This window comes from Dermacentor silvarum, chromosome 3 (genome assembly GCF_013339745.2).
Source record: "Dermacentor silvarum isolate Dsil-2018 chromosome 3, BIME_Dsil_1.4, whole genome shotgun sequence".
Lineage (NCBI taxonomy): Eukaryota > Metazoa > Arthropoda > Arachnida > Ixodida > Ixodidae > Dermacentor > Dermacentor silvarum.
In genome coordinates this window covers 122,607,050-122,630,450 of record NC_051156.1, presented here as the reverse complement: position 1 = coordinate 122,630,450, position 23,401 = coordinate 122,607,050, and the positions used below count along the sequence as shown (strand labels likewise).

Below are 23,401 nucleotides of genomic sequence, written 5' to 3'. Positions count from 1 at the left end.
GGCCGAACATGCGATTCACAATCGGGTATCCCGGTACATAGAATGCAAAGAGCTATTTCCACACAATATAGTAGGATTTATACCTGCACTATCCACAAATGACGTCATGCTTCTTATCAAGAGACAAATTATTGACTACACCAGGATACTAGAGGCATACTAGCTCTAGACCTGGCTAAAGCTTTTGACAATATCTCGCACAAGTTTGTGCTTGAGGCACTCTCGGATATGGGGCTGGGACAACGTTTCCACGCATACGTTAGCTCCTTTCTCAGGGATCGCAGGGCTACCATCAAGATCGGTCAAGTAAAATCCGAGGAATTTACCTTGGGAGCGAGAGGCACCCCACAGAGGGCAGTCATATCTCCTCTACTCTTCAATATTGCCATGAAGGGCCTCTCGGAGCGACTCGCCATGGTGCGCCGGACTAACCATGCTCTCTACGCGGATGATATCACCGTGTGGTGCATGGGAGGGTCCAACGCCGGGGTAGAGCAGGCGCTTCAACAGGCACTAGACATAATGGAGAACTTTCTAGTCGGTTCGGGCCTGAGCATGTCACCGGCTAAGTCCGAGTTACTACTGTACAGACCCAACCGACAAGGGCTGAGGAACCTCACTTCTTTAGAGCAGATTCCCATAGCTATATACACACGGGATGGGCTGATGATCCCCAGGGTAGACTCCATCAGGATCCTTGGACTCCTACTCAGTCCAAGGGGGGAAGCTCACAGACTCCATCACCTCCAAGACGGAGAACATGCTTAGACTCATACTCAGGGTCTCGAACCGCAGTGGAGGGCTGAGCGAGTGCAATCTTCTTCGGCTCTACCATGCGTTTCTCATGAGCCACATTAATTGCGTCACTTCGGCGCTGCACTGGTCCAAAAGACAAGAGGCAAAAATCGAGGCACTAATGCGCAAAAGTATAAAGCGAGTTCTAGGCTTGCCTATCACCACCAGCACCGAGAAGCTCATACAATTAGGCATGCATAACTCCCTCTAGGAGGTGATCGAAGCCCAGCAGATGGCTCAGATCGTGCGTCTATCGTCCTCGCGGGCTGGTAGGCGCATCCTGGAATCCATAGGCTGCGGTCTTACGGAGTCTAACGAGCGTAAAGTGACTCTACCGTCCTCAATCAGAGGCACGTTTACGGTAGCTCCACTTCCAAGAAATGTCCACCCGCAATACAATGTAGGGCGCCGCATAGCTCGGGCCCGTTCTTTATTGAAATATGTTGCAGATAGTCGGGATCTCGCAGCCTTTGTCGATGCAGCCCAGTACAGGCGTTCCAATAGGTGACCCGTAAAATAGCGAGGGATTGTGGGATGCGCCGTCTGCTAGCTGCTTCCGGTTCGAGTCAGCGCAGCCGCCGCCACCGCTTCGCCGTTGAATTCCATCGATGCGCTTGCAGTCCGTTCTTCTTTCAGGAGTTTTACGTGCCAAAACCCGTTCTGATTATGAGGCGCAACGTAGTGGAGTGCTCCGGATTAATTTTGACCACCTGGGGTTCTTTAACATGCACTACAACGCAAGCACACGAGCGTTTTCGCATTTCGCCGCCTTCGAAATGCAGCCCCCGCGGCCGGTATTCGATCCCGCGAGCTCGTGCTCAGCAGCGCAACGCCTTAGCTGACTGAGCCACTTGCGCTTGCAGTCCGGCTTTGTCCCACTCGAAGATTACCTGGTTGCAGGTGCTTAGCAAAACCATCGTCAGCTGTTCAGCCGTTGGCTGCTCAAATTCAAGCGTTAAAGGTGAACGCATGTAACTACTGCCTTGCAGCAACCCTTGCTGAGTCAGCTGCATGTGCACAAGCATCAGAGGAATGGCTGCCACTTCCAAACTGTAACAAGGCAGAGACCATCCGTGAACAAACAGAAAATGAACGTACAGTGCCACTTATCAGGCGGCGATTAGCTGTGTAAGGGCCGACACGTAACAAGGCAGAGACCATCCGTGAACAAACAGAAAATGAACGTACAGTGCCACTTATCAGGCGGCGATTAGCTGTGTAAGGGCCGACACGAAATGATTCCCCAAGATATTTCTTTCTCTAACATTGACTCAGGCAACCAGAACTATTTCAGTACTCGCATGCACATGAAACGATGTTTTACGGCGTGAACTTAAGCTGGACACAGCGAGATACATACACAATACTCTTAACCATCTAGGCCTCCTTAGCTCCTTCAGCACAGATAGAGATAATGCGATACGGCTATTGTTGACAAAAAAAAAAAAGCGAGAACATCTAACTACGTACCACTTCAAATGAACCTAGAGTTTCGACCGAGAAATGCCGGTGACTGCGCGCAAAGTTATCGTTTTCAGCGCTAGCTGCACCGTTATACCGACGATATCGGTTTTTAGCTACGATCACAGAACAGCATGCACCGCTGTCGCCATCGCCTCAGCACCCAATTTTCTAAGTAATGCTTCTATACGCTTCATAAATTATCAGATAACGATAACTTTTTCACCTGTCTGACTGACCCGCAGGCAGAGCAGTCAATGTTGGTGCGTCCAAGCAACGGCAAATGTCGGAGAGCTAAACCTGGCAGAAACAAAAAAGGCCGCCGAAACGAAAACCAGAGTTCCTTTATGAATAAAAGCGTATCCTTGCCTTTCTTGGCTCGTCATAGTCGCGCCCAGAGTGAACTGAAACCTAGAAATCAGCTGCATGAATAGTATGACATTGCTGGTCGACAAAGCGGACGGAAAGCTTCGCGCGACTTGACAGTTGAAACCGCGTAGAAAAACAGGTGCGCCGCCGATGCCGCCGCGTCGTCCGTCGAACCGGAAGCTGCTAGCAGACGGCGCGCCCCACAATTCCCTGTGATTGCTCGTTTTACGGGTCACCTATTGCTTCGCGGTGGTTTCAGTCGACCATACTGGCAAACTATGTCCTGCCTCGGTTAGAAATGTTTCGGCAACGGTGGCTGAGCAAGTGGCCATCGCTATAGCAATGAAGGACCCATCGCGTCCAAATATATTCACACACTCGCGGTCCGCAGCTAGGGCTTTCGCCTCGGGCTCGATCTCGCGGGAGGCAGCGGCCATCCTCAGCAGCGAGGGGGCAGCCGGGTTTCACACCATAAAATGGTTCCCGGCCCACATGGGGGCCAACGTACATCCCAATGTTCCCAACGCCAATGAATTTGCCCATGACCGTGCGCGAGGTTTCGCTCACCGCGGCGGTCCCGGTGGATTCGAAGGCGGGGACGCTGGGAGGCACAGGGACTCGCTCCTAACTTTCCACGAGATCTTGACGCATTATCATCTTTCTCGGACGGCTTTTCCACTTCCTCACCCTAAACTCACTCGACCGCAATCGTCGGCCTTGAGGATGCTCCAAACGGGGTCTTTCTCTTCGAGGGGCAGGTTTAGTCACTTCTCGCCCAACATCGAACCGCAATGTCCGGACTGCGGAGAGGCGTATTGCTCATTAGCCCATATGCTCTGGCAATGTCCTGCGTTACGTGACACAGAGTTCATCAACGAAGAGGACTGGGAGGAAGCCCTTAAAAGCGGCGACCTCTCGGTTCAACTTCGGGCTGTCCAGAGGGCCTGCGAGAGGGCGGGGGGCCACGGTCTTCCGGTCTCTACGTGGGAGCAGCCCGCGACTGCTACCGACTCCCTTGAAAGACGGCATCCCAACGCAGTTCCTCAGGACCTGAATAAAAGTTCTTTCAGTCGGTCGGTCGGTCCGTTCCGGTCCGGTCAGTCCGAATTTGAACTACATAAACTTAGTATACTAACATATGGGCCAGTGGCGCACCGACGGGGGGGGGGGGGGGGTTCGGGGGTTGTAACCCCCCCCCCCCTGAGGCCGACTTAACCCCCCTCTTTTGTTTAACCCCTTTTCTTTGCTTGCGCATGTGGGTACTGCAACTAAGATGTAAGACGCGCAATCGTCTGCGCACTCACAAAAAGCGCATTTTTTGACAATTTCCCGTGCAGAAATTGAAATTAGTGCTATTTAGATGGTATTGGCAAACTGTCAACCCCCCCCCCCCCCCCCCCCCCTGGCAGAGATCCTGGGTACGCTACTGATATGGGCATTGCGTGCATGAGCACATATACCTAAATTGTGTGCATGTATTTTGAATTCCCCAACACGTATTAGAATACCATACAGCTGGAGGCTAAGTAATAGGTGGGGCGCTCCGTGAACTCATGCTATCTGCATGTTGGCTCCTGAAACTGGCTGGAGGGGCCGATAGATTTAGCTGCACTGCAAGTAGATCATGAGACGGACTGTCGTAATATTGCTCAATGAACCCTCACTGTGTTCCCAGCTGGATCGCTGCTGGCTCGCTCAATACACGCGATCTCTTGCGTTCGTAGCACAAACGGCGTACTCACCTAGTGCAGCGCACCGCGTAAGGTGGTCCAGGGCTGCTTTGACGACAGCGTAAGGCACGCCGACTTGAACCTGTCGGTAGAAGTAGCAGATATATCATTTGCTCAAAGTCCAGATAATGATTATTAGTTGGAGCCGCCCTAGTAATAATAGTTGCAGCTGTCAGAATAGTAGAAGTAATAGTTTTGGTTATACCTAATAATACCACGCCGCACAGTGGTTAGATACAGTAGCAGTTGTACTATCAGCAGCAGTTGTTGCTGTTACGCTTAATTACTGGTTGAATTAAAGTGGTGAGGTGAAAGCAGCGGCTATTAACTGCCACACATCTGTTTGCGTCTTGCAGTGGGCAGTGTAGGCAGAAAAGGATGTGACTTGCTTCAACAACGGGTGCATCAGCCGTGGGTGATTGCTGTAAGAAAAGCTAGACCACAGAAAACGTTTGAATGACTCGATCACGCGCGTGCAATTAGTCGTATTAACAATGAACATCCATTGCATCCTTTTAAGCTATCCGCAAAGAAACTGCTACCGTTTCATATACGAAAGAGTACTTTGCACATTTATGCAGTATTCTCAAGGAGTCCTCAATGAATTATTATTTAGTCGAAACTTTCAAATATTGGCGTATCCCTAGTTGTGCCTCCTATGAAAGGTGACCACAACGCACGGTGCAATTGCGTGATTGATTGATTGATCGTTGATTGATATATAATGGATGGATGGATGGGATAACTTTATTGTAAGGTCCGGTGAGCTACGGGGCGCAAGGCCCCATAGAGCTGGCTACTCCGGTGTTTTATGGCGCAAATAGATATAAGATCATAGAGCGTCATGACTGATGTTTTTGTGATTTGGACAGGTTGAGAGACGTGATCTGTTTTGTGAGACTCGTTGAATTGTGTCGTTTAAAATGGTGATGTACGTGGATGCATATGGTTTAAAATTTCACGTTTGCTTAGGGTTGGTAAAGTGGTACGAATGCTTCAAAATTCCGAGAAATGGAGACTAGTAATGTCAGCATGCAAAGGTTTGGTTTCCCTAAGACATCAGTCAATCAGACAGAGACACGAGACCCTTAGAAAACGGCTATTGTTGCAGCGAGAACCGTGAGGGCTTGCTAATGTACTTAAACAATCTGGACCATCCTCAGAGCGGAGGGTGATCTGAATTGTGTCTAATAATGTATGTGCTTTGTGAAGGCAATTTCTGTCTTTTACCCCTCTTAATGTAAACGTTGCAACATAATAAGGATGGCTGCGCAGGTATGTTGTATATATACAATTTGTTAAAATGGTGTCTTCTTTCTTGGTGAAAATGAGGACATTCAATTACATGTCAGTCATGCAGTTAGTCTGTTACCGCACTTCGCACATGTCGGCGGTGATGTGCCGCTTCGTAGGTATGAGCGGGAATTCCATCTGTGAGTCCTATTCAAAGTCTGCCTAGCGTAGCTTATGTGATTCTCGGAAGTTTTCTGCAATGCACCTCCTTATGCATGCTTGTAATGTATATCAATTTTCTTTTTGCTTGTTCTACTGTAGCTGAACTGTTCATGTAGCGTTTCTCACACTAGTGGATTCGTCCCTTGGCACGGAACTAAGGTAACGTCTAAACCAGAACGCAGGACAACTGCACCAGCGCTCTTTTCAGCCAGCTCATTTCCTGCTATACCGCAATGGCTTGAGCCCCCGCGTACCACTAGGGATAAGCTCACCTATGTAGGTCATTTGTATATGTTTTAGACGTTGATTGAAAATGGGGTTGTGAATGCGTTTGACCACAAAAAAGTGCAGTTACCAGATTTAATGAGTCTGTATATGTAATAGCTGTCCCTATTGTGTTTTCTACGATGAATTCAACAGCTAAGATTACACCGTATACTTCTGCTATCAATACACTACTATTACTGTCATTCAGCTTTAGTGATTTATCAAAATTAGGTCCATGACCTACACATGACACCCCTTCTGACGGACTTTGGCGCATCTCAGAAAAAGAAAGCCGATTTTAAACCAAACTCTAAGAAGTGCTGGATGAGAACCTCATGGGGAACATCTTTCTTAATAAACTTCTTCAAATAGACGTCATATTGTCACGACCTCGCAGGAGACGTGGAAGCCGGCGTACAGCACGTATACAAGCACTTTATATGAGCAGCAAACGCAACGTCGTTGTCGTCTTTGTTTTTCTACCAGCGCGCTACTTCAGCGTCGTTTCCATGGCAGGGCACATACCTGCTGCGACGATATAGCATGTGGCATTTGCCCCTCCTTTGAAAGAAGCATCGTCCCGATGCGCCAAGCGCCCAAGAAAGTGCAGTGATGGTGCAAAAGTGAGGTCATGATGCAAAATTTGGCTTCATACGAAGCACGTGCACAACCTCGGGCAGATGCTGCCGGCGTTTGGAGCAGTAAGGACTGTCGGGCACAACTTCATAATTCACGTCACTGATGCGGCGTAGAACTGTGTACGGCCCGAAGTATCTTCGCAGGAGCTTCTCAGATAGCCCCCGCCGACGAATAGGAGTCCAAACCCACACCTGGTCGCCGACGTTGTACGTGACGGGTGTGTGTCGAAGATTGTAGTGTCTGGCATGGTAGTTCTGTTGCTCTTGGATGCGCAAGCGTGCAAGCTGCCTTGCTTCCTCGGCGCGTTGCGTAAACTCCTCGGCACCAGTCTCGTGATAACCACACTCGTGTGGCAGCATCGCGTGCAACAGTGTTGTTACCTCCCGGCCATAGACGAGGCGGAAAGGTGTCACGCGTGTTGTCTCCTGGCGAGCCGTGTTGTACGCAAATGTAACATATGGTAAAATCTCGTCCCAGTTCTTGTGGTCGACGTCGATGTACATACTCATCATGTCTGCCAGAGTCTTATTCAAACGTTCTGTCAGCCCATTGGTTTGGGGGTAATAAGCGGTTGTCTTTCGGTGAGTTTTACCACTTAATCGCAACACGGTATCCAGAAGCGCGGCCGTGAAGCAGAACCTTTATCAGTAATGACCACTGCGGGAGCGTCATGCCTTAGGACGACGGCTTCGATGAAAAATCGTGCTGCTTAGGCTGCTGTTCCCCGCTGGAAAGCACCTGTTTCGGCGTATCGGGTAAGATAATCTGTGACGACGATTATCCATCTATTGCCGGCAGAAGACACTGGAAATAGACCTAAAAGGTCCATGCCAACTTGTGCGAACGGCGCTTGTGGTATCTGCACAGAATGCAGCAGTCCAGCAGGCTTGACGGGTGGGGTTTTGCGGCGCTGGCAATCCAGGCATGTCTGGACATAACGTTTCACGACCGGCGCAAGTCTCGGCCAGTAATACTTTAGCCTAATTCTGGATAATGTGCCGGAGTAGCCCAAGTGACCAGCGGTCGGCTCGTTGTGACAGGCGTGTAGGACTTCGTTTCGTAGAGATGCGGGAACGACAAGTAGGTAGCTGCTGCCACTAGGTGAAAAGTTCTTTTTGTAGAGAACGTCGTGACGCAAGTAAAATGAAGGCAGCGCTCTGGCGAATAACCTCGGCACGCAGCTTGTTTTTCCCTCTAAGTAATCAATAAGAGGAACCAGTTCTGCGTCCTCGCGTTGCAGGCGTGAAACGGCGACAGCGTCTACCATGCCTAGAAAAGCTGCGTCGTCATCGTCGTGCTATAGGAGGCTATGGTCGTGCAATGCAGTCTCAACAGGCGACCGAGACAGGCAGTCGGCGTCGGCGTGCCGCTTCCCCGATTTGTAGACAACAGTGAAGTCGATCTCCTGGAGCCGAAGGCTCCAGCATGCTAGCCGACTAGCTGGATCTTTTAAATTAGTCAGCCAGCAAAGTGAATGGTGATGACTGACGACGGTGAAACAGTGACCGTATAGATATGGGCGAAATTTCAGGATGGCCCAGACTACCACGAGGCACTCTTTTATTGCGATAGCAATTATATGGACACTCCAAAGCAGATTTCTGCCGTCGTCGTCGCCGTCGTCGTCGCCGTGAGGTTCCGTATGACGTCAAAGGCGATGAAATTGTCGCCGCGCGCCGAACGCTGTATGTGCGAGTGAAAGGGCGCGAGGGACGCGCGCTCTCACGGGTAGTGAACGCACGGCGGAGAACAAACGCGCGTTCTGCGCCGTGCTTCCTTAAGGGTTGCAGAATTAAGCGTCTCTTTTATTGCGATAGCAATTATATGGACACTCCAAAGCAGATTTCCGCCGTCGGCGTCGCCGTTGCCGTGAGGTTCCGTATGACGTCAATGGAGATGAAATCGTCGCCGCGCGCCGCCGAACGCTGTATGTGCGAGTGAAAGGGCGGGAGGGACGCACTCTTTCACAGGAAGTGAACCCACGGCGGAGAACAAACGCGCGTTCTGCGCCGTGCTTCCTTAGTAATGGTTCTTGAGGAAAGGGAAAGGTTGACGCTATCTTCTGCAGCCCTCGAGGGAGCACGGCTCAGCGCCAACGGGGAGGGGTAAGTGGGAGAGAAAGAAGGGATAGAGTGGAGTCACCATGGCTGGGCGTAGCAAACCGGCAGGCTGAGGCGGCACGTATCGGCCGAGGTGGTAGGCCGTAGAGTGCTGCAGAGTCTGCAGGGGTGTTTTTCCGAGCCTGTCAGGCCCGGGATGGGTTGGGAGGCCGCGAGGCCTTCCCGCTTGCAGAAATGTCTTAGAGGCGTGCGGAGAGCCCTGACGAGTCAAGGTACTCCACGACGCCTCGAAGTGCAGAAAGGTGGTGTCGGCCGGGGAAGAGAAGATCTTCCACCTTGCCAGCGGGGAGGCCCAGGCGGCGGAACTCTTGCAGGAGTGGGCCCCGCTGCTGGAGGTACGCCTGGCAGGCCAGCAGGAGATGTTCGATGGTCTCCGGCTCCCCGCAGGAAGTGCAGGCCGGGGACGTCGCTCGTCCGAGTCGGTGGCTGCCGTGCTGCCGTCCAGCTGCAGCCGATGCGAAGCCGCAGCAGGAGCAAGGTCTCCCTGCGAGCCAGGCCTCGCTGGGGGAGTGGGCGTGGGGGGCGTCCCAGTGACACCCGTTTGTCTGGGTGGTAGGTCGCCAGGTGTCGCCGCAGCCTCGGCCCTGTGAAGTCGCCCTCCGTCACGGCCTGGCTGAGGGGCACAGTGGTGTGGTGGGCGTCCTTCGCCAGGGTGTCGGCTGCCTCGTTGCCCGGGATCCCTACGTGGGCGGGGATCCAGTGCAGGGACACCGGGTGGCCTGCATCCTGCAGCGCTGTCAGCCGGGTAGACAGCAGTGCGACTCCAAGACTGGCGCTATCTGGCCTCTGCAGGCCGAGGAGGGCTGCCTTGGAGTCGCAGAGGATGGCCGCCGGTACCTCAGGGAGTTCCTCGGAGAGTAGGTCGACGGCCAGGTGGAGGCCTGCCACCTCCGCTGCAGTCGAGCTGGCCCGTGCTTCCTTAAGCGGGGTAGACAGCAGTGCGACAGCATTTCGCTCGACTACGAGCGAAACGCGCAACCAGCGAACAGGTAGTTCGGTTTGGGTTCGGTTGATGTGGCTTGGCTGCTGGCTTGTGACTATGACCGCTTGCCCCCGAAACCCACGGACGTCGCACGCGTGAGCGTTGGTTGCCTCAGAGGCTACGACTTGGCCTCGTCATCTGCTTGGCTTTGCTCCACCGGTGCCGACAATGGATGGCGACTCGATATCTTTTCAAAGAGTGCTCTCTCGCGGTCACATTTCTAAGCACATATTTTGTTGGCTGCGCTACGAACTGGAGGAGACTCGGGTACCATCGTGCCACAGGGCATTCCACGGAGAAAAAGTAATTGTGCGCTGCGGGTTCTCGCCTCCAGCCTGCAAATTCCAGAGGTCTCGCTGAAGCGAAGCATTGATCGGAATGGTTCAGATCTCTGTCGCCACCACCGTTTACGATGTTGCCCTCGTAAGTGTTGCAGTTGGCCGGTAGCAGGGTTGGGTCAGCTTCCTTGTGACCCGGCTATCTAAGCCAATGTCAAGGAGATAATTACATGCCAGAGCTGAATTCCGGGCACTATTGCTAGCGCTCGTAGCACGCAGGTCGTCATTTACCAGCAAGAAGGGTTCAACCTAGGCAGCTTCAGCACTCGGTTAGTTCGCCTAATAAGACAGCAATGTCATGACGGGAAAAGTGTACCTATATCGGATTTGGCCGTTCTTATAGCTCTCATTCGGGAGCGACGCACGTTCGTTCTGAGGGTATAACTTTGTAATGTTTGATTTATTTTTCATTGTTGTGAAGATTCGACACACCGCTAGGCAGGATGGCAGGGATAATGGCAGTGCGGCGGCTTAGGAGACATGTCCGAGCCGATGACTCACGGCAGCAATAAATGAAAATTGACATAGAACAGTAGGAAACCTGGCCCCATGAGCTAGTTCACAGTTTTCTTGCACTCGCTACTTTAGAAGTACAGGCATTGCATGCATGATGCGTGCATTGCGCAAGCTCCCGTAAGTAGCCGACGTGTCACTGCGCTTGAGTTTACAAAGATCTCTCACCGTTTTACGCTTGCGACACAACCTGTCGGCTAAAAATGAAAACTAATTACATTCGTAAATTACTTCTGGCGTTGCGCCAACATTCTGCACCATATGCTTGTACTTTAAACCTTGCAAGATGCTATTTAATTTTCATTTTATATTGAGCAAGCTGAAGCATTTTGTGGTTTCTCAGCCAGTGTGCGATGGCCTAGCGGTAGCGATGGCCTAGAGGTAGAGCATCCGCCTCGTATGCGGGAGGTACCGAGTTCAAATCCCGGTGCCGCCGGGAACCCACCGGTTTTTCTAATGGGTAGAGATGTCCCCTGGACTGGTGCTCGGCTGTCGTGGGGGTCCACATCTCGAAAGAGGGCCCAATAGAGATTTTAGCTGTTGTCTCTGGGCGCCTCTTGTCCAACCACAGACGGCCTTGTAGACGAGCATCCGCCGCGGCTGTGGGAGGCAAGTGCTGCCGCCGGGTACCTACCGGTAAAATAGGTACAAGCGTGCTCCCGGCCTGGTGTTCGGCCATTATGGGACCTCAACGCTTGGAATGGGGTGTTTGACCTCAACCCGAAGGTGCCCCCACCTCAATAGGTGCTTGGGGCGCCACATGGGAAATGACCGCCATGGGAGCGGTCCAGACATCACTTTTTTTCCGTGCTCACGTTGGTTTCGACGGGAATTCAGGGCGCAGGCTCCTTTCCCAAGCGTATCACCCCTGAAGAAAGCCGAACGCCAGGCCGGGGTACGCCTGTACCCTTTTGAACCAGTGGGTGCCCGGCGGCAGTGGGAATCGAACCCACAGCCTCCCGCAGCCGAGGCGGGCGTTCTACCACATTGAACTTTATAAGTTCGATCTTCGGAAGATGAACACCGGGTTGTAGCGTGCGTTGAACGGGTTCGTTTGACGTCGACGATGACGTACGGTTGAGTGATTCATGAATCTGACGTATACGATATTTGAGCTTCGCGGACGTCGCTGTGGCTCCATCATTGTAATCGACAACCCGATCAAACTCTGCTTCAGCTTCCGTGGTAGAGAGCAGAGGTACGATGTCGGAGTCAGTTGCCCTCAAGTCGGTGTGAAGATGATTGAGGCGTTCGCTAAGGATGCAAAGCTGCTCTTCCGTAACACTGTCTTGGCTAAGCGTTGATTCCATTTCGTTAATAAGCCGCGTTAGCTGCGATCTCTCGGCTTTGCGCTTGAGCTTGAGCGCTTCCATGGTTGGACTCCGCGATGAGCAGCCAAAGGTCGGTACGATGAATCGGTAGGCAGGAAGGCGATTACCTTGGTACCATCGATGTAGTTCGCTGTTCCGATGAATTTCGGCACCACTTGAAGGAAATCAAGCCTCCCGTTCCATAGGAAAAGGGTTTATTATGAATAAACCGTGAAACGACTCCGTGGGTTAGCTGCTGTTGCGCGTGGTCCCAAACACGAGCTTCTTCCTCGTCTTTGTCGCGCTTGTTCCAACAATCATGACGCCTATTTCATAGGCGGCACCCTCTCGTCTGTTTGCAGCGTCACCCCCCCCCCCCCCCCTTTTCTACCGCATTCGGCTGAGGAGCAGCCCCTTTAGGTATGCAAGCGGTGAAGTGAAGCGTTCGGTTTCCGAACCATTTAAGATTCCGCGTCAGGGCGCAAGTCCCAAACAGGCATTACGTTGTAATGACTGGTCTGATAAACTTCATTGTATTTTAATTTTAAGTTTGCCTGCGACAGATGTCATTGGCAAAGGAAATGACAAGGCTTGAGAAGGCGGAATTGGGAAACTTTACAATTGATGATATATCACAATGAGATTTCTACAGCGCTAGCCTGTAGGACATGCCATATTTAGCGCGCGCATTAGCCCCGTGTACCCTAGGTCCGTCGGGAAGGCTTAGGAGGAATGATCAACGGCGATATTAATATCTCAACAACCTTCGGTTTACACGTGACATTGTCTTGTTCAGCAACATTGGGGATGAATTGCAAAAGATAATTGTGTACCTTAACTAAAGCGGTGCAAGGGTACGGTTGAAGATTAAGATGCTGAAGATAAAGATAATGTTCAACAGCCTGGCAAAGAAACAAGCATTAATTATCACCAATCCGCCTCTAGTGACTGCGCAGGTGTACGTTTATCCAGGTAAATTACTCACAGATGACCACAATCGCCGCACAGGCGTGTTGCAGTGTTTGACAACACAGACTCGAGTACATAGGGTTTGGACCCTCCCGCGTTTAACCGTGCGTAGCTTAGCCGTGTCCGGGGAAAAGGGATCCTAGGGGTTGAGTCGATGTTGAGTGCTTGGACCTTTATGGCCTATCGGCGGAGGCAACACACCTATTTCGCCTGGACTTCACCCCGGACTGACCAATCCGACGGGAATGGGTGGTTGCCTTTTCCTGTCCTTCTCTGAAAGCTTGTCCTTTCTCTCTTACTTTCAACATTTCTTGTCTTCTCTTCTATTTGTTCGCCTCCGATTTTCAGGCAGGAAGGATAAACCTTGCGAGACGTAACCAAACTAGATTGCATCACATTGACTTATAGTAGTCTCGTACAGCTGACGTTTGGAGGACCTGTCCTTCACAGATGCTGCAGCATCCCTTTGTTGGGCCCCATGGTGGGTGGCTGGAATTGCTAACGAAAAAGGAATTATTTTGGCATGGCTTCATCTTTCCCCGAGCTTCCTGATCCCCCCAGAAATAAGGGCGTACCCAAGAAGTATTTAAATTTTAGGGCAAACATACAGACATAATTTCACACTACGACGTAGTTCATAGTAAGAAACCGGAAAAGACTTTGACAGGCACCTCTCCTTTTCTTGTTGCAATGTGCTTGAAGGAGGCCGTTTAGCACAGGCCTATAAAGCTACGAAGTTGGCCAGCAGTGACCTCTTCTTGGAGCTCCGCGATAACCAACGGCACGAGAAACAAAAATAATCTTTAATAAGAGAAAAAAATAAAACTGGGCAGGCCGTGTAATGCCTGGGGCAGACAACCTATAGACAATTTGAATTACAGAATGGGTTCCAAGGGAACGGAAGCGCAGTCGAGGACGGCAGAAACGCATGTGGGGTGATGAAATTAGCAGAAGTGCAGGCGCAACTTTGCATCATCTAGCGCAAGGCAGGTGTAATTCGAGATCACTGGGGGAGGCCTTCGTCCTGCAGTAGACATATGTGCTGCTGCTGAAGATGATTTGTCCGTTGACATTTCTCAAGCCTCTTATCGGACTCCACATATAAGCTGTGTATTGGGCTCATTCGAAAACCACCAGTGGGCAGCCGAATACTCGATTGATCGATCGCATGAAGCATTTTTAAAGCCGTCTTGGACTCCTATTGCCGGACAATTATACCATAGCGTATCCTCGACCTGGCCAGGCTATTGAACACTAAAAATAAATAATCGCTGTCTACTCATCAAGAGTGGTCTGAGAGGACCTTCAGTATGGGTATTGGTTTTAGACATATTTTCATCCCTTTCATTTAATTCAACGAAACAATGAGGAACTTTGTCTTGATTTCCACATTATTGTTTCTGATAGTAACACACTGCACAACAGTCACATTCTGATCTTCCAAACGCTCGTCTTAGTTCTAGAAAGCCTTCTTTAGATATCACGCCTGTCTGAAGCTCTCAGGTCGGATAACATTTTGTACTGCACTTTATCGACGGACTTCGAGAATCTGGTCACCACTTGCCATTTTGGTGGCGTTATATTGAGGTCCCGCGTTATCATTGAAGCATTTCGCTACGGCGAAGGGTGACATCTTTCTCGCAGCGTTTCCTGCTGTATAACAGTGTATTACATTAAAACGAGGGAAATTATCTTTCTGGGGGACAAAGCACTTCAACTTTACTTCGGAGCGCCTCATTTTGAAGGGAAGATCAGGCAGAGCGGGGAAGGCAGAGGCCATGGTTATGCGTGAAACATTTGGCAGTAGTGGCAACTACCCACCTGAGAGCCCTACTATAGTGCCAGAGGACGTCGCTAGCCACGTACAGAAACGGTCGCGGGATCGTCAGCCATGCATCAATAATACAGTGAAAATTTCAATAATAAAATTACCAGCTGGATTACGTGCTTACTCAGTGCATACGTCTATAAGATGATGTCAGAAGGTGTAGGCAGGGATGCTTTGAAGTAGAGATGCCGAATATATAGTTATGACAAAGGGGTTGTTATTGGCCACTGTGTTGGTCAGAGATTCAGCACAAAATGCAAGTCAGCTTAATGATGCTTTGCATAAAGAGAACAGAGAAGCAGACAATACAAAGTAATGACAACTAGATTTGGGCGAGTTGTTTCATCTTGAGTATAACATGAAGCTCTGCAAAGAAGACGAGCACAACAATTGGAAACAAACACAACAGGACGAGCGCTGTACTGCCAACTGTAAATTTTATTGAAGGATGAACCAGCTTTAGAACATTTCAAGAAACACCAACAAATAAAGGTTGAAAGGCATGCCTACAAGTAGAGGAGCTTATCTAGAAAATTTATCTCAACTTTTGTTACTTAGTGATATGCTGCGCTTACACATTTATCTCGTGCTTTGGCGATGTGGTAATATTCTACTACTTTAATTTTTAATTTTTTTCTTTTTTACTCTTTGCACACGTCAGAAACATAGTGTCACCAAACAATGGGGTACATGTGCATTTATTGCAATGCGCAGCTAAATAGCTGCCGTACCTGTGTTTTGCATTGTTTTTATTCTGCCCAGCTTATCATTAAAACATTGCCCAGTTTGTCCTACGCACACTCGTCCGCATTTTAACGGTATGCAGTAAACAACGTCAGAGGTGCACTTTGTGAATTTATTGCTGGCGCATTGCTGGCGTTTTCACTTTTATTGCGATAGCAATTATATGGACACTCAAAAGCAGATTTCTGCCGTCGGCGTCGCCGTCGCCGTGAGGTTCCGTATGACGTCAATGGAGATGAAATCGTCGCCGCGCGCCGAACGCTGTATGTGCGAGTGAAAGGGCGCGAGGGGCGCGCGCTTTCACGGGGAGTGAACGCACGGCGGAGAACAAACGCGCGTTCTGCGCCGTGCAAGGGCTGCAGAAGTAGGCGTCTCTTTCCTCCTTTACAATCACCATATATGTAGAGCAAACGCGCCTTCTTCCGACGCGCGAGAGGCTGTGGGGGAGGGGGGGGGGAGGGGGAGGGAAGGGAGGCGACGTTTAGCTGCGGCACCAAGTGCCTATTTATATCCGAGGCTCCTGCAACAGTCACCAACGCCGCACGCATTTTGAGCGAACGCGAGCAAAACGCCGACGGCGTCGACAACAGTTCTGCGTGTTGCCGGTGCTGCTGCATGTTCAAGTTTATACAGCTGATAAAGCTAATATCATTACTCTCCGTATAGCTCTCTACAAATGTACTATCGCAATTGATGCTTCGCCTTTCAGGTGAAACTGCGACATATAGCATTGCATAGCTTCGAGAGGTTGCAGGGATTGGAAAACACTACGTTGATTTGGTGCCTGTTGGCCACTTTCTTAAGATTATCGGGTAACTTGTGAACATATGGTATTACGTGAAACGGTCTTTCTTTTTCCTGCTTTTCGATTTTTCTTCCTGAGCGCTTTTATTTTTTGCAGGAGTGTTTCACACACAGCTGTGATGATGAAAGATGGGTAGCCGGCTGTTTTAAGGCGCTCTATCTGCTGTAAGAGGCTATTTTTCATTTGGTGCTCACAGGACTTGTTCATTGCGGTTTGAATACACGAGATGGCTATTACCCTTTTCATGAGTTTTGAATGGGCACTGTATTAGGGAAGCAAGTCCTTTTATTTATTTAGTTATTTATTACAAAGCCTTTCTTTGACCTTGGTTGATAAGCCCAGCTGATAAGCCGAGATGTTGATCTGATGCAAATTATATTACTGTCCAATAATTGAATGCTATGATTATTCGGCATTTCAAAGGTCAACTGCAATCCCCCACCGTGCGTACTACTAAAAATTCTCCTAATATTTTTCACTTCTTCGTCAAAGCAACAGTCTGGTCGGTGCTTTAGAAGAACGAAGTAATCGTTCACGTAAGCGGTAAATGTTAGTAACTGGGGAGTCCACTAAAGTGTCGCAAATGTGTTTGTAAGTGCTAGATAGAAATGAATCGCTAAGTATGGGTGCAATGGGCGACCCGATCCCATACTGCTACGAGAATCCTGCCTAAAAGAAAAATAGAGGTGGCTGTGGGCCCTTGTCATGTTGCCTCGACGATGAGCAGCTCTTACCTACCTATTACTTCTCTTCATCAATGTGATGAAACTAAACACTGATATCATTGTTATTATTATTGATATCTTTCTTACGTATATTCCCGTGCTGCGTTGTTTTTCTTTTTTAACATATGCCTGCGCCACCACTCAGACGTCATGTTTGTTCCTGGGCACGGTAAATAAATGATCGATTGAATGATAATTACTACTATTGTTGTTATTATTGCAATCGGGCCCGTTTTCTTTTTCTAAGTGGCGCAAGAATGCTAACCTTACCTTGAATGCTGCTAAGACTAAAGTCATGGCTTTCACATGACAAGCAGCATGCATTTCGTTTTCCTAATTTGTAGATTATGTACCGTTGTGTAAGGTATGCGATATCAGTGACCTCGTTGTACTTTTTGATACAACCTTACACATTTCTACTCACACTAAACGCGTTGAAATATGGCGTATGCGCTCTCTTGGCTCTGTTTGCAGACTGTCTCCTACACCGTTCCACAGGTTGTACACAACCATCTGTCTTCCTCAACTGGAAGGTGCGTCGGACGTCTGGAACGGCTTTTCCTGATCCAAGAGTGACATTACAGATAGGACCCAGAAAAAGATTCTAAGCACGTATGGTCACCGCTTTGTTAACACGGACGCTGGGCCTTGTTCTGGCACTATTGGATCATTGTCATTGCACTTACTTCGGTGTCGACGTAATCGCACTGTCCATCTGTTTCTTTTCAAACGTCTTCAGAGTATCCCCACCTGCCCCGAACTTCTCAGTTGTATCGTGTTTCGTATTTCGCGCAAGATCACCAGAGAACATAGACCTTTCCATGTTCCTGCCTGCCATCCCCAACACTGTGCCGTCCACAGATTACTCACTCTTTATAACGCTTATTTTCATGATCTTGATATTTTTCATAACTCGCTGTCATCGATCTTTTCCAAGCTTTGCGTTGTTGTGTCGTAGTTTCAGGCATTGCTCAACTGCCTTTCTCTTCTTTTTTATCTTGCATTTGCCTTGCACTTTGATGTTGGTGAAATCTTCTTTTCATAACTTTTCTTCATTGTGTGAGTGTGTGTTTTAAATATATTCCCCTGCACTTTTTTGCTTTTTTTTTGGTTTTAATATATGCGTGCGCCAGTACTCATACCTCAGGGTTGTTGCTGGACACGTTAGATAAATAAGATTGATTTGTTATTATTATTATTACTATTATTATTATTATTATTATTATTAATCATATATCAGATAATCATAATCAGATATTATTCTTCATATTCTGAATGGGTTTTTGGAAGGTGATGAAATTCCGGCATGCCTAAAAACGGCAGTTGTTTTACCGCTACATAAGTCAGGGAAGAAAGATAAGATTGAAAACTATCGGCCAATTTCTATCTTACCGGTTATTGCTCAGGTCTTAGAAAAATTTCTTTTCCACACTATGTCTTCTTTTCTTAACAAATTTTCTATCCTGAGCGATCGCCAGTTTGGTTTTGTTTCTGGGCGCGGTACTGTGGCACTGCTTGAAGAATTTGCAGACGACCTGTTCTCGGCATTCGATCAGAATCTTTTCACGTGTGCTCTCTTCTTAGACGTAGCGAAAGCGTTTGACACCCTGAACCACCAAATCTTGTTAAGTAAACTGTATTTTTTGGGATTTCGTGGACCCTTTTACAACATTCTCAAAAATTACTTGAGCAGCCGATTTCAAGTGGTCGCGACTGATGATAAGGGCGTTTTCAGTTCTAAGTTGTCGCTGAATGCGGGTGTACCGCAGGGGTCAATTTTATCGCCATTGTTGTTTAACATCTTCAGTTAATGACTTTCCTTTGGCGATTTCCAAATGTTCTGTGTTCCAGTATGCTGACGACACTGTGTTACTAGCAAAACATCTATCTTACAAAATGTCAACTGAAATGTTGCAAAATGACGTGTACAATGCGATGCTTTGGTTCAGTAACAATGGAATGGCTGTCAATGCCCAAAAAACACAACTGGTATGTTTTCGCTCTCCACTCAAGGCTACTGTGATTAACTTGCCTCTCTACTTACATAAGTCTAACTGTGTTCCTTGTAAGTGTACTCCTATTCCATACGTAGATTGTGTTAAATATCTTGGAATATTTTTCGATAGCAACTTATCATGGCAACATCACTTATCACTCATTTGTTCAAAACTGAGGTCAGTCGCTTGGCTGATGTTTAATATGAAAAGTATTGCGCCTCTCTCTGTAAAAAAATTGATTGTGCATGCATTGGGTTATAGTGTATTGAGATATGCTATTACGGTCTTCGGATTCTGTTCGGATCGTTGGAGATGCAGGGTAGACAGGATTATAAAAAATATTCTTATAAATGTTGCCTACAATTCCCAAACAGTAACAGCTGCAAACATCTTCCGTGAACTTGGTCTGCCTAATTTTCATTCTTTGCTCGTTGAAACAGTTGTCATAAAACACTTTTGGACTTCCGCTTTCAAACAAAAAAATACCTCCACAAGGGAACTTCGTAAACACGTCCGCTATATGGTTCCTCGTTCATCCACAAAGTATGGTGCGGCCAGACGCTGTGCATATGTGCCGGATATTTTTAACAAGTTACCGAATGAAATCTTTAACGCTACTTCAAAAAGCATGCTGAAAGAACTATTGAAGGAGTCATGGTGAAACTAACTTCCACAACGCTTTGGCATCATAATTTTCCCTGCTTCAACTTCTGTTTCACGTAGAATAACCAAATGTTATCTTATTTTTTTTTCTGGTCATTTTTTTTCCTTTGTCTTTCTGTCTCATCATCTTTTTATTTACCCTTTGTATTATGTTCATGGCACGGTCCTACAAGCCAATTGAGGCTTAGACCGGCCTGTTTGTGTTGCTCTGTATTTTTTTGGTGAATAAACATTATTATTATTATTATTATTATTATTATTGTTGTTGCTGCTGCTGTTGTATTAGTATTGAATAAACAGGACCACAGCATTCAGTTACTTCTCAGAATTGAAGAGACGATTACGAGTATTTATTTAGGTATGGGTGATAACTCAAAAGTCCTTTGTTTGGGATCATTGCTCCCAACTACGTTACAAGAGAAACTCTGAAGAGTTGGTGCCCGGAATGTCTCACTGAGTGCACCACTGCATGCGACGTTTTGTCGTCAACGCGCAAGGAGGTGCATGCCTGGTAGCCCTTTTATTACTTCAAGTTAAATATAGTCGTTTCAGAATCCTAAAAATTCAAGAATTGCATAAAACAAGCTGACCGTGCAGGACATCCTACGACTGTCTTCTGTTTCATGGACCACGCACGAAATCTTCGCCACGGGTGGTAATGTTCTTACAGGTGCGGTGGCGTTGTGCGACCGGTAAAATGCCCATATAGGTTTACAAACACAGATCTGTGACACTTTTTGATATTGAACTCACCGGAATCAACGATATGGCAGTAGAAACGTTGACGATGCTACCTGCAACGTAAAAAAATACGTGGATCAGTCACAATTTATAGGACAATACCAGTCTCGGACGTTGTACATCATTGTCTTTAGTGCTCGCAATGGACCGCAGGCAATCAGTAACAAGATTGCACCCAGATGATAGATGACAGCGGCACCCATACCTTCGGCGGTGAACTTGAAAACAGTTTATTTACAGCTATAGGGAGCATGTTTTACATTAATCACTATCAGGAGAATATCTATATATACTCAGGTCGCTGAAGTAAACAGCTAACACTATAATGCAAAGTCTCGCGTCTAAGAAATGGCCTTGTACACAGCGAATCAACAAAGTCGCAGAGGAATAGCGCCAGGAGAAATGCATTGCATAGCGCACCTTTCGTTTGACGCAAGTAGGGCACAGCGTTTTTGATCATGCAGAGCGGACCGAGGAAGTTCGTCTCCCACACTCTATTAAAGTCTTCCACTGAGGCACTTTGAACAGATCCTCTCATTACAATTCCAGCATTGTTCACCTGTAACGGAAAGAACGCAGCGCAATGGCAACAATATAACGTAAGAGTCACGTGTTCGTTTTCCTTTAAGATTACACCGATGATACTTCATTATCTAAATTCAAAATGATCATTCCGCGCCCAATTCGTAACAATAATAACGTAACGGCGGAATATTATAACACGTTATTCGGTAAATAATGGTCAACACGTTCATTCAAGTATAATGCTAATAGCAACGATTACACGGTGCTTATGTTTAAGTACCGAAGCAAACAACTATAGGATGTAACATTGCCACAGAGCCTTCGATTTCATTTTTTGCAAAGCATTTATGTCCACTGCAAGACCTCCAGCTTAACAAGGTTAACATGTAGGCATTAGTTTTCCATGACATTGTTTTCAAAATAGCATCATCCTCTGCTCTTACTTATACATCCGCTCTGGACACTATGCACGCCTGGCCATGGGAGACATCCCAGGACCGTTGCGAGTAAAGGAGTAATCCCTGCTGCCTGGGGCTCGATGGAAGACGGCGCGCTCCCTCTATCTTCCACTATCCTTCTATCCTTCTCGGCTCACTATCCTTCTATCCAGCCACTATCCTTCTCGGGTCATTCTCACTCGCTTTCACTTGCACCGAACGAATACTGCGCGCTGCCGCGATCTTATCGCACTAGGACTTTATACGGGACATCACAGTGGCGTCTACGTTGACAACGATGGCGCAAATTCTCCCGGAGTGTGCATATAATTGCTATCGCAATAAAATGCGTGATCCGGTTATCTGACACCCTTACTATGCTGGCGAACAGCTACTAGCGAGGGATGAACATGCACACCGCCTGAACTAATTGCTTCTGCGGAAATAGGCAATGTGGAGGAAATTCCGTGAAAAGGAAAAATTCTCGCCCACCGGCAGTAGCATGGACCGGTAAAAGAAACCCGTGTGAATTGCATTTTAGCTTTAGATGCGTATGATGCTTATCATATACAGTGGACGAACAAGAGATTTTTCTGGAGCTCAAATTCTGCGAGAAGTTTGGTTATTTTTGCCAGGACGAAGACCAGTTCCCTTGTAGAAACTTTTGCTACAGAGACATATTTTGTTGGAACTCTTTTACCGACGCAGTACGCCATTTTTCTGTGAACTCTTGTCTTCCATGGATTTCGGGCGGATTGCTATTTTGCCTTTACACGCGTACACGCCCTCCGTCTTAACCAGGACAACAACGTGTGACAAATGACGCACCTTAAGTAGTTGCTTAGATAGTCCGACGGATGAGCTGTGAACACTTTAATAATATCGCACGCGAGAGGAACAAATCAGTGAGATCGAGCTTGGAGTGGTGCGTCCATTGATGAAACGTTTTGTATGCGACACATGCTCAGGGAAGTGCAGAATGCACACTTTGGTGTCGATGCTCAAGTATGAAACGCTCTAGCTGAGGAATCGCTGGGAGCTTTTGCATGGTTATGTCCGGCTGCAGCAAGGAAACGTACCCCTATTTCACCGCTCCCCCCTACACTTTAATTAGGCACATAAGACCGTATCGAAATAGCTAATGAGATTAGACACTTCATTTTTGACTGCACATACTCTTTTTGTCACTTGTATATATCAATGGCAAGTTTATTTTGTTCCGCCGTTTTTCATTGCCTACTAAATCCGCAATATAGGGTATGTTTGGCCCATACAAAGCTTTACAGAATGGTCTGTGGCAGATAGCAGAATTTTAGTCATTACACTAAATTACTAAAAAAGGCGCACAGTGAAACATCAAAATGCACAATTCGCTGGTTCACAGAATGACATAAAAACTTTTATATAGTTAATTCACAGCCCACGTTGTGATTTACGAATTGTAGTTCGTGACTTCGAAATCTGTATCCACCTCGAACGCGTTAAAATGATCGCACCAGTTGCTAGCAAATAATTCCTAAATTATGCCAAGAAATACACTGGAATACCGTTATTTTTTCGTGATTTAATGGACAAAACAGCACTTTGTTGAAATAAAATTGGAGCAACAATAAATTTTTACCGTAAGCTTCAAGGAACCTACCTACAAACCGATAGCTGATGCATTTCCAGCACTTCGAAAGAAGCGAAAAAAAAACCAGAATAAAAGAGAACAGGACAGGGAGGACGCTGGTTTTCCACTGATTGTAATCCCGGAAAATACACCCACGTGACACACGGCAACAGAAGAAAGAACTAGAATCGGGGCGTATGCGTCAAGGTACTCGTCACAGACGCTTATCACACAAGTTTCGACGCCTATAGTGGCACTCATTCATTCTCAGCGAGATAGTGGTGGTGCTAATACATTTGTCAGATTAATTTTTGATGTCGTAGGGCTCAAGAATCAATCTGCATTTCTCGTCTTTGTACTTTATCATAACACATGA

General features: G+C 47.7%; 1 protein-coding gene across 1 annotated transcript in view; it reads right to left on the bottom strand.

The window, feature by feature from the left end:
- LOC119444741 (glucose 1-dehydrogenase 1-like) overlaps window positions 1-23,401 on the bottom strand; it is a 62,466-nt gene that overhangs the window by 17,510 nt on the left and 21,555 nt on the right. Inside the window, exons 4-6 of the mRNA XM_049663603.1 lie at window positions 20,872-21,010; window positions 20,464-20,504; window positions 4,368-4,437 (exon numbers count right to left, since the gene is read on the bottom strand). Of these exons, the coding sequence (XP_049519560.1) occupies window positions 4,368-4,437; window positions 20,464-20,504; window positions 20,872-21,010 (250 nt within the window). The remainder of the gene's footprint in view (window positions 1-4,367; window positions 4,438-20,463; window positions 20,505-20,871; window positions 21,011-23,401) is intronic.